Source organism: Plectropomus leopardus, chromosome 18, assembly GCF_026936395.1.
Source record: "Plectropomus leopardus strain MGB_pleo_1.0 chromosome 18, ASM2693639v1, whole genome shotgun sequence".
NCBI classification, from domain to species: Eukaryota; Metazoa; Chordata; class Actinopteri; order Perciformes; family Serranidae; genus Plectropomus; species Plectropomus leopardus.
The window spans coordinates 27,028,321-27,040,314 of record NC_142193.1 but is presented as its reverse complement, the minus strand read 5'-3'; the positions used below and the strand labels follow the sequence as shown (position 1 = coordinate 27,040,314).

The 11,994-nt window shown below is 39.7% G+C and overlaps 1 protein-coding gene across 2 annotated transcripts; it reads right to left on the bottom strand.

Annotated features, from left to right (window-relative positions):
- Positions 1-8: 8 nt before the first annotated feature.
- On the bottom strand, positions 9-10,936 carry ap5z1 (adaptor related protein complex 5 subunit zeta 1). Of its 2 annotated transcripts, XM_042504719.2 has the most exons (18): positions 10,779-10,936; positions 9,161-9,298; positions 8,598-8,778; positions 7,485-7,635; positions 6,788-6,900; positions 6,122-6,296; positions 5,904-5,951; positions 4,402-4,542; positions 4,145-4,182; positions 3,557-3,719; positions 2,766-2,944; positions 2,524-2,666; positions 2,313-2,431; positions 2,111-2,238; positions 1,904-2,001; positions 834-966; positions 462-676; positions 9-378 (listed from the first exon to the last, which is right to left on the bottom strand). In XM_042504719.2, the coding sequence occupies exons 1-18, from the start codon at positions 10,817-10,819 to the stop codon at positions 126-128; spliced, it is 2,457 nt and encodes an 818-aa protein (XP_042360653.2). In that variant the 5' UTR covers positions 10,820-10,936; the 3' UTR covers positions 9-125. The 2 variants fall into 2 exon arrangements, with proteins under 2 accessions (XP_042360653.2, XP_042360654.2); XM_042504720.2 differs by lacking the exon at positions 5,904-5,951.
- Between the last annotated feature and the right edge of the window lie 1,058 nt (positions 10,937-11,994).

Below are 11,994 nucleotides of genomic sequence, written 5' to 3'. Positions count from 1 at the left end.
AAACGTGCTTCAAGTTTCAATCACATGATTTCATTTATTTACAAAAAGAAGGTGCAAAAATCAAAAAAGATTCATTAGGATGCCTGTTTCATGAGTGTGCACGTGTGCGTGTGTGTGTGTGTGTATTACTTTGTGTGTGTGAGGTTGGTGAGCACCCGCAGTCGCAGGGGCATGGCCACGTTGGTGTCTCTGTGCCACTGGGGTGTGATGACATGCGGAGGTGGGGTCAGGACGCTCTGAGCCACACCGGGGGCCTTCAGCAGCGACCACAACTCCTCGCCTCGTGTTACTATGGCAACAAGGTCCTCTTCATCAGAGCACCAGGCAACCGGAGCGCCTCTGGTTACCGTCCTCAGTTTGGAGAGGAACAGAGACACCCTAAAACAGAAATAAAAACACAGTTTCATGACATCACGTATGCACAAAAAATAAAATAAAGAATGTGTGTGTATGGTCGTCACCTGGGTATGAGGTCATGTGATCGTGACGCCAGCTTCGCCAGAGCGCTCATTAGAGCGGTAACAGCTCTGGGGGCAGGGCGGGCCGCTCCAGGTGGCGGGGCAGATGAAGTGATCTCAAACAGCACCGCCTCCAACGCCTCAAAACAGGAAGTGATGAGCCTCACAGAGCAGCGAGAGTCACATGACACCGAGAGGTACTCTCCCAGCACCCACACCTGAAATCCAAACAAGTTCAATGTGATATTTCACCATGAAAGGATGTTTTCACAAAAAGCTTGAGAACTGTTGTACAGGATCCGGGTACAGGATCAGAGGAAACAAGTATCATCTTTAAATCAGCGTGATGCTCACGCAGACACACAGCTTCATTACCACGTGTGTGTAGATTTCCTCTTTGCTGTAGACGTTGGCTGTGGCTCCAGCGAACTCCAGCAGCTCGTGAGACTGGTCCACCACCAGAGACGGGTGGAGCTTGCACAACCTCAGCAGGTGGCAGCTGAACACCCTGCAGAAACAGAGAGGGAGGGAGCGAGTGAGGAAATCAGGGTGACAGCAGACTTTAAGATAAGATTAATGCCACACTGGAAATTCACACGTTACAGCACTTCAAGAGTCAGAAACAGGAGAAAAATGCAAAAAAAACCCCTATAAATTAGATAAAATACCATTAAACTTCACTTAATAACCCAGACTATTATTTGCTTCAATCACTGATGTCAACAGGCTCTTGGCCAAATTGGCTTTATCTATTGTTTTTTTCAAAACAGGGGAAGAAGGAACTGAGCTACAAAAGAAGAAATGACCTAAGTACAAGAAAATTTCCTGAAAAAATGTCAAAATCCCCCTAAAAATAAAGAAAAACCCTCAAGAAAGTAAAAAATAAAATAAAATAAAAAATACAAAGCAAGACATGACCTGAAAAAAGGTATAATAGTTCTGTAAAGTAATTTAAAAAATTTAATATAAATGTTAAAAAAATACATTTTTATAAATATAATAAATAATAAAAAATATAATAATGATAATTATGAATACAGTTCACTGGACTTTTTTTTCTTAGTTTTTTTGAATAAAACAGTCTTCTACATTTATTAATCCCTTTTTTTTGCATCTCTCTTGTTTACGATGCTGATAATACTGTCCTCATGGTGCTCACTGTTTTAGTAAAATGAACTGAATTATTGAGTAGCATGTCCACATTGACAAATGTTTACACATAAATACATATTTGTTTGCATTAACTGAACAGCTAACTAATATTATCTCCAGCAGCTATCCAGCATCCGATGAATTTCTATAAAATGAACGTCATGGCTACCAGACCAGGCCTCTATTTGAGACAGGTGTTTAAATTTTCAGTTTTCCGGTTAAGAATAAAAAAATTAAATTAAATCTATATACATGAGTTTGTCATTAGTTTCACTGTGTGTGTTTGGGTCTACCTGTGAATCTCTTTATTATATTTGGGGATGTTGAGGAGGAGGCTGCTTCGCTCCAGCATCACCAGGATCAGATGGGCTAAGAGCTTCTCATCAGCTACCTAAAAAACAGACACACATTTGATTGTTTTTAAAAGCTGTTACTAAACATCCAGCATTTCAACGTGCGGTGATTCTGATGAATCTGCTGAAAACATTTGATCTCTTCACCGTAATAACTGTGTTGAAAAAAATGTGCAACATCACAGGGACAATCTGGGCGCACTGAACGACTCTCGGCCAATCAGCGGTCTCAGCCAGCAGCTCATGGAGCGTGCTCAGTCGGTCAATCGTGTCTCCTGTAGGGGGAGAAAGAAGTGGTTCAATTTTGCTTTGTTTCCAGAAAAAAAGACCTAAATTTAACTGTGATTACCTGAACCTGCTTCCCCTCGAAGCAGGAAGAGGAAAAGCCCTCGGAAAGTTGGGTTTCGAAATGCATCAAGTGACAGGAGGCCTCGGCCGCCGGGCTCAGAGATGGGCAAACAAGTTGACCTGCAGCACACACACAGCAAGGTCAGTCAGATCTGTCTGGTGGACAATTTGGACACTTTGTCAGACACGTTTGCTCTGAAGCGTTTGTGCACCTGACTTGTAGGACGAGTGTGGCGGACAGACAGGGCAGGTCCAGCAGAGTGTGGAGGAGCTCCACTGCAGTTCCAGATGTCACCAGAGAGGGCAGCAGATCTATAAAGTCATCCACCACCGCTGGGCTGTCCCACGCCAGGAACTACAGAGACAGACAGAAAGAAGACAGCATGTACTCCTCACTAGCACACAGCAGCTATATGTAAAATATAAAACAGTCAAAAGCATCTTGTTTTTTTACCTTCAGCAGGTTTGGGAAGGTGTGGGTGTACTGTGGGACTCGGAGCTGCAGGCTCTCCAGGTTGAGTCGAAGGAAGCGTAGAAGCTCATGTGCCAGGAAGTGGTCGTTAAACAGCTCGGCGGGGAATCGGCCAAACACAAGCTTCCACACACCCTCACAATCCACTGCAGCCATCTCGCCTAGAAGAGGTTCAAATACACGTTTCAAACGCCTTCAGTATCACTGAACCATCAATGTGTAAAAACTTGCTCTTTTTCCACCTTTTTTGTTTGAACTTTCTTCATTGTGAAATGCGGCGATAACAGAACAAGTAAAGGCAGCGTGCAGGGTGATATAAACATACAAAAGAGATGATATTAAGTGACACAAAGACGTAAAATAAAAGTACACAGTAGAACATTGAAAAAACAGAATTGGACAAAAACAAAGAAAAACAAAAAGGGAATAAATCAAGCGTTCAGTCTGATGGGTATGCAGGACAAGAGGCAAAAAAAGATCTAGCATTCAGATGGGTGTGTGTGCCTGACATACACCTACACACCTACACACACACACACACACACACACACACATACATATATATATACACATATACATATACTACACAGAGTGTCACATACAGCTTGTATACATTCATATGCAAGCAGAAAGAGAGTGAACAGAAGTCAGAGAGTATAACTAAAAAACAAATTACTACAAATTATTACCACTTTCATTACATGTGTGGATTTGGACAAAAAAAAAGACACATATGAGAAGTTGAGCACGTGTGTGCTGATGTGCATACACACCGTGGTTGAGGTAGAACTGAGCTATGGGCAGCAGGACTCGGGCAAACGACAGGTCTGAGCTGAGCCGGCCAAAGAGCGCTTTAATGGACGGGAACGTTCGGTAGACCAGCGAGGCGTCCTCTTCACACACACAGTCCAGGATACACACCGCCTCCACCAGACACTGAGGGAGGAAACAGGACGACACAATAAAAGCACCAGAATTTAAAAAATGTGGTATAAAGTTTGTATTACAAGTATAATAAAAGTGCTGTATTTTACTTTTTTCTCTGTGTCATTCTTTCTTTACTATTTTTACTGAATGTTTTTTGGTTTGCCATTTCCACATTGGCTTTGCGCTCTAAGATAAATTAATTTTTATTAAGCTGTTATATGTGTAAATGTACACTGGATTAATGGACACAACATTCCCCCAAAATCAAAAAATGAGAGGTGGTCTTTACACACCACATCTTTACACTACTGACTGTTATTATTACAGGAAATACACCCCAAACATGTCATTCAGAGTATTTTTTTCTTAATATTATTATTGGCCAGCTTCTTTCCGTACAAGGATTAATATTAATAAATGATACAGGGGCTCACCGCTTTCTGCAGGTCTGCGTCTGTCCTTTTGAGCGCCTCTGAGACAAAGAGCAGAAAAAAAACCACAACTGTTCACACACAGTAAAACATAATGCACAGACGCAAAAGATTTTAATTCAAAATATGGATTTACAACAGAACTTTTCTCTCTCACTTACAAACACAATGTGCAGTTAAACACACACACACACACACACACACACACACACACACACACACACACACACACACACACACACACACACACTGTGACTCACTGCGATCGCTCTGCTCGATAAGGCGTTGGCAGTACTGGAAGGCCTTCTCTCTCAACCGCTCCTTTGGGGGCAGCAATCGGCTGGAGGAGGAAGTAGCAGAAACCATGGAAACCACTGATCCGTCCACCTCCGACCGGTCATCTGCAACACGGAAGGTCAGGACTGAGAAGTCATGACTCAAAACTTCTAAAAGAAATGATGATTTATTATAATTAAAGCCCACATGTTGTATTCTCAGACTGCTTGTTGCCAAATCCAAACGAAGAACAGGAGTTAGAACGACTGGAAAAGTTTACAAAAAAAACAGAAACTTCGATCAAGGGGAACTTTTCATTTTAGCCGCCAGAAGCAACAAAGAATGATCTAGTGATTTAGTGTCAAGTTTAGTAAAATAAACAGAAACGTTGTTTATTGTTACACCTAAAACAAAGCCAACAAAGTGTGTCAAAGTGACTAAAGGGAATAAAAATCGATCCAGTATTAAATGAGAGCTGCAACCAGCAGCTGCAAAACCGACTTCAATGTAACTGCCATCAATATGCGTCCACTGAAAGTGCTTATTTTATGTCACTGACTCAGATTGTTATTGTAAGTGTCTGACAACATTAATAATTACTAATAAAATTACTTCATTTAAATAAAATTACTATCGCCAAACCCACCGCACTCAATTTGAAAAAACAGTAATTTTATCATCGTAAAACACACTTTATTCAAAGTTAACAGAAAGAAATAAAACTCAACAAAAACTGTCTTATTTTGTCTTTCAATCACTATATTTGTTTTGGTTGAAATAAGCCATTTATTCACCCAATTAGATGTGGAAATATACTGGCTTTATACATGTTAAAAATACTGTGTGACATAATCATATCCCTTTAGAAAGATTTTAAAAAATGTAGCACGGAAAAAGCCCTAAGGCTTTCAGTCAAACAACCAGAATTAATATAAATTAGAAATTTAGTCACAGAATTATCAAGAGAAAACAAACCAAATAGAGACCGAAACTAGAAACAACAGGCTCACCGTCTTAATATACAAACTGTAAATAAACAGGTGCAGTATGCTAATACGCTGCGAGTCATGTTATGAATTGTATAGTAGTCTAATGTATTTTTACAATCTCAAAACTAAGTAAAGCTGTCAGAAAAAAAGTAAAATATTTATATATGCAGTAAAAAGTAAAATATTTGTCTCTGACATGTAGAAGTTACAGTTTAAAGTTGCATGAAATGGAAAATACCTGCAACTTCAGTTGAGTAAATGCACTTGGTTAATTAAGGAAGGGTTAAAGATGCAGACACCAGTTGAAGAGGAGTTAAAAAGTCACAGATCAGGTTTCAGGTGAGATGATTCGTTAGATCAACTGTAAGTCGTGATCATGTCAAGCGTTGTGAGTTGACCTGTGCAGCCCCGGAGTTAGACAGTAAATGTAAGAGTTGGTTTAAAGCTTCTCGGATGCACGTGCATGCAGTGAAGATCCACACAGTCACATGTCTTACCATTAGAAAAGGAGTGGGAGTGGGAGAGGCTGAGCTGCAGCCTCTGTGCTGGAGATGATGAAAACACAGAGCAGGACATCTGAGATCCAAGATACCAACGAATTACAGCCTTCGAGGCCGATACTTTGAGGCTGATGCTCCTTATATGCACTTTGTAGCTATGACATGAAGCGATGAGCATGAGATGGGAAATGGTTGTGGTGGGAAAAAGGTCATACCGGTGTCAGACGTGCTGTTGGCGTTGGAAACAGAGTGATAGGTGAGGAGCCAGTGCCGAAGCATGGAAAAGGAGTAGACGTTCATCCACTGGTCCTCAGTGAAGCCCTGACCCACACACAGCACGGTGAAGAAATCACTCGACACCGTCCCGTCCAGCTCCGCTATCGGCACCGGCTGAGAGAAAACACAAATACAAACACGAAGAATAAAGAAGGAGAAGGAGAAAAGAAAGCCTTCTCTACTTTTACATCAGCAGTTCAGTTCAATCATTCATTTTATGATGAAAGCACCAAATTTGGCAGACATGTTTATGGATATATTAGAAACAAAACTGGATATTGGGCCATCACAAACTCGGACCCTGGTTGCCGTGGCAGCCATTTTGGTAAAACTTTCCTATCCCATTGGACCCCCCTGCAATAATGGACATAATGTAGATCTTTGTAATCCTGAGAATAAAATTAAATCTCACAATTTTATGGACTTAAACAAAGCCATTTTACTATATACTATGAATGCCAATCTGCAATGTGGCAATTTTTTTATTTTTATTTTTTACTTTTATTACAAAATGAACCACAGGTTAGCTATGCAGCCCCATTATAGTGAAAAGCTGTGAGCTTTGAGTTTGCTCTGCAGGCTGAATGTGAACGTGGACTGCTGACCTGACGTGACCTGGGCCCTGTGAAGAATCCGCCCGAGGAAGCACCGCCTCCCTGAGTGATGCTCGCATAACGCAGCCAATCAACAAGCTTTTTACTCAGGAGGGTCACGTGATCTGTGGGTCAGGTGTAGAGAAGAACAAAGGATGCTGATTTACGTGCATGCAAAACAGCTCGATCTCCGATTAGATTCCTATTTGAAGCTTGAGTGTGGGACATTTATCTATCCCCTCTGGCAGTGAGAGTAAATACGTAAACACTGTCAACGCATGCTTCCTTTCCTTCGCTTCCTGTTTCTTTTTCAATCATTATTTCAAACTGTCAGCACACATGGTATAAGAAGAAAGCTTCAGAATCACACACAGACAGATAAAACATAAAAAACAGAAAATATGTGCAAAACAGCAAAACACAGAAAAAACTAAAACAAATTTAAGGTAAAATAAATAAATGAATTTCTACCCCCTTTTTGCTCTGGCTGTCTGACATAAAATATAATTTCCAGTGTGCGGCAAAGTCACCACAGACACAAAAACTCCGGTATATCCAGAAATACAGAGAGCTTTCCCTGGCTGTGATAGGCTTAAATGTAACAGATGTTTATTTATATGTAGAAGTCCCACACTCCAGCTTTAGCTTTCTTTTTTTTTAGCTTTGCTTTAAATTTACTGGGACATTTTCCCCACTCTCTGTCTGTTACCTTCTGTGAGGCACTCGGGGCTGTGTGTGAGGATGGTGTTGAGGATCGGCAGGGTGTGTGTGAGCCAGTGAGCCGGCCCCTCTGACTGTCGGCTTTCCAGAGTGCGAAGGAGCTGAGCGCACAGAGACGACAGGTCAGCCCTGGATCCAGCCTGTCGGGGTTAAAGTTTGCGAGAGACAGTGTTTAGGTCATCTGAAAACTAAAGAAGATCCTTTATGTGATAATACCTGACTGTGTGTGTGTGTGTGTGTGTGTGTGTGTGTGTGTGTGTGTCTCTTTGTATTTTAACTGCCATAAAAAATGACATCTAAAATACCATGCCCTAATACACACCAAAACAAACTACGGCACATTTACTCTTGTAACTTGTAGGAATATTTGTTTGTTGACAGATTTTCACGAAATCAACAGCATGTTAAGAGGCGACAAAAATCATCCTAGACTCTCCCGTATGTCCCAAAATAAATAAGAGAGGAAGATGTACACATGACTCCAAACACGTGGCGCACACTGTCCTTTGCCTCTTTCATCTTGAAATAATGTGTTACTCTGTAACTAGAACAAATAAATCCAACAGGTGTGAAGACCTTTCCGGGAACACTTTCAGAAACTTCAGTCAAACTGAACACTGTTTTTCTCATTATCTTTTTCTCTTATTGTTAATCCATGTCAATAATACACTTAAGTAGTATTAAGCTTATCAATTTCTAACCCTCCCTCTCCTTTTGATTTTTTTTTGTAAATATAAAATCTGACCTCACAAAATGTGCTTTATTACTCCAGCAACAGAGTACCCTTTTACATAAGGAATAACAGCTTATTCAGTTATTGCTGATACACTTTATGCCGTACAGTTTACATTGCTACTGTTACTTCACTTTTTTCCTTTATATGAATTTATATGCTGTGTCCCTTTTAAATAAAAATTAAATAAACAATTAAAAAGTTGGAAATTAAAGTTGGATTCATATACAATGGATGTTTTCTGCTAAACTGATGTGTACTTCTCTGTATTTATTGCATACATTTTATTTAAAAAATCAATAAATATACACTTGAGAGAAAAAAAACACAACTAAAGCCAAACATGAGATATGCAGATTTTCTGCAGACCTGTGAGAGCAGCAGGGCGGCAGCGTGGCTGTTCAGCTGACTGATGTTCTCCTGGTTGTAGTTCACGTCCTGACCTGAGAGAGGCAGCGTCTCTCTGAGCACAGCTGAGCTCAGCGCCTGAAACTGCTCGACGGGTGAAGAGAGGAGCGACTGAAGCCTCTTCTGGAGCTCTGGAGGCAACCTTCGGTGGATAACAGCAAAAATGTCAATTTTTATTTATAAAGCCTCACATAACAATCTGTGCAGCATTACAGCACTCTCTGCACTTTGACCCTTTCTCCATAGAATAAAAGCACACACTGAATATCAAAGAAGTTGGAGCATAAATATAAAAAAAAGATGACTGGGAAGGTGAAGCTCAGCGTTGTGTGTCTCAGTGTTTGTGCCTGCTCTCTGAGAGGCAGCTGAGATCACCACAGACTGAGATGAGGGTTCAGTTGATAGAGATGGAGAGGGAGTTAAGATCAAATTGGATCTTGATGGAGCAAATTAAAAGGGACGATAACAGGAAGGAGACCGGGTAGAGAGGGTCGTGCATGAGAGGCGTAGGTTGTAGCTCTTACGTCCTGGTGTACTTGGTGGCAGAGAGGATGAGGTGCAGCCTCTGCAGGGAGTCGACAGTCTCATGGCCGAGCTCCTTCCCCTGGAGCAGCTTGATTAATCTGCTGTGAAACTTCTGCAGCTCAGAATCCTGAATCTCCCTAAAAATGACACACACAACACCTGTTTTTTATCTTTATTAGAAAAAAATATGCCACCAAATTAAACGACACAATATGAATAAACTCCATATTTGATAACTGATTTAAGGTAAAGCTTAAATTGTGTACCTGTAAAAAACAATAGAAATACATGCCCAGTATTTAAGCTGCTTTGTATCATGTACATTTATTTTGCGACCAGTGAAATCAGACAGCTGCTTTGGTGGCGTACATGTGGTGCAGACAAGTTGCAAAATCTTTTGATGTCATATAAACATATCCAAAAGATTCTGGACAGATCTGGAATCACACTTCTTCGTAACCTCGAATTCAGTTGATTCAGTTGTTACTATGGTAATCCAGACAATAGCGCTCATTAATAATCAAGTTTTATTATTCTAATTGCTGAAAAGAGATTTTGGCACAATGTCCTATTACTTCCAATAAACTTAATTATTAAGCACACAGCGTTTCAGTCATCAGACCTTTACGAGAGTGAGCAATCAACTTAATAAAGGTCTGACCAACGAAATTGTTACATTCATATTGTTAAGTGCCATTGAAACCCATTCAAACTGCAATTTTTGATCCCACAGCCATCAAAGCATAAAAACATCCATTGTGTTATTTCTATGAGTCATTCTGGGCTTTTGCTTTAGAATTAGTAATTTTTACTATTTTCCACCTAATTACATCTGTTTTTTTTAAACCATATTTGAAAATACATGCTATTTCCACTAACTGCACTGTCACAATCAATGCTGCTGCAAATCATTGACATATCCCGGGCCATCATATTAAAATATCTACTTTGCATGAAGTATGGTGAAAATAATATATATATATATATTTCCCTAGCTAAAAAAATAGAGGCATTATGACAAAAACCTGGCATTTAAGGGTATACAATTCTGAAAAGTTATGAATATTTGATATTTATGATTAGGATTGATTTTGGTTTAAACTCAATGAAAGCAGAAAATCATATCAATGTTTAATATTTTATAGCCTGCTTTTGAGCGCGAGTATTTGACAAAGCACAAAATAATAATCATTTACATAAGAGTTAAATAAATATGGAAATATTCTCTTCTTTGCAGTACAAAGTACAAAGACCTATTTAACACCTGTAAGGCGGAGTTATACATGCAGCGGTAACAGTCCCGGTGCTGGGTGGGAACTAATTTTTGTTCAATATCGGTAAAAACTGTTGTAAACTGTACTCTTCATTGAGAAACTTTGAGTAATATTGACATGCATTATCAAACCCCCGGCAGTCGTGATAGTTTAAGTAACAGTTAATCGTCCTCTGAGCGATAAACAGCCTTTAAAGTTGCGCTAAATGAACGTAAACAATGAAGGTTTTGACAGGTTAGCATAGTTAGTTTAGCGGAGGTAATGCTAACACGATGCGCGTAAACCAGCTGAAGAGAAGAGCTGACGATGCCGGAGAAAGTTACTTTTTATTTATTTTTCTTACCTTGCTTGTTTAATTAAACTCTCTGAGCCGTGAGAGTACATTTTTTAATAAAGTCGGGCATCCCCTCTGCGTGCAGCGGAAGGTAAACAGTGCGCTCGCTAATCGAGCCCTGACTGGAATCACATGACAGCGACTTTAGTTCCGCTTTCACTGCGGGGACGTGATGGAGCAGCTCGGCCTTAAAGGAAACTCACTCACATTTAAAACGCCATAAACCAGAACACATTAAACCATTAAATCTAGTTTTATAAGAATAATATTTTTGTTTTAACAACACACACACAAAAAGAAAATAAATAAATAAAATGATAAATGACAATGGCAATAACAGTAATGATTATTTTTGACTAACAACCAGTGAAAACTTATATATACAGTTTAGAAAAGCTTTTTCTTTCTTTTCTTTTGGCAGAATTCACATTGATTAGCCCGTAACTAAACCCTGAAGTTCTGTTTTACATTTTTTTACTCTTTTTTCCCCCAGTAGTTTTATTACTAAAGTAGTCAAATACTTGTAATTGTTTTTTGTTTTTTTTCAAATTATATCCCAGGCGGCATTTTCTTCTTCATTCCACAAGGACTAAACACCAAAAAAAAAAAAAAAAAGCATTTTAGCATTTTACAGCTGGTTAGTTCACTGTCTGCCCCCTCAAGTACTGGAGAAACTGCACTCATAAATTCCAGCTGTTTCCTCTACACCCATTTTTTCCAAAGGTTATTAAAACACTGCAGAAACTGGCTATTTTAAGGCAATTTAATCAATTACTTAAATGCATTTTTGAGATAATTGCTCTTTAGTATATCCATTTTGTGTGCCTTACATTCTACATTTCACATTGAATATTATACAAACTAAAAAGAGTCTAGTCTAAAAAGTGTGTTTCAGTGTGCGGGGTGGACTTGTGGAATGGGTGATGGGTTGAAGCTGCCATCGCAGCTTTGATATGTTCTGATTTACTATATCATCATCATGTGTTTAGCTTAAATTAAAAGTACAGTTAATGAAGTCATCCGAGCGCCCTGGTAGTGCAGGGAAAAATACCTTTGTGCACCACTGTTGATATTTGGAAACATTGGCTGATGGGAAGCCAGTGAGGGATCACATCAATGTTGCATATCTGGTCGCTCTCACAGCTCGGTCCATCATCCCTTAAAAGGACTTCGATAAAAACTAACGCAGTGACATCCTGAGGGCATCATGAAAAGTTGCTGAGTG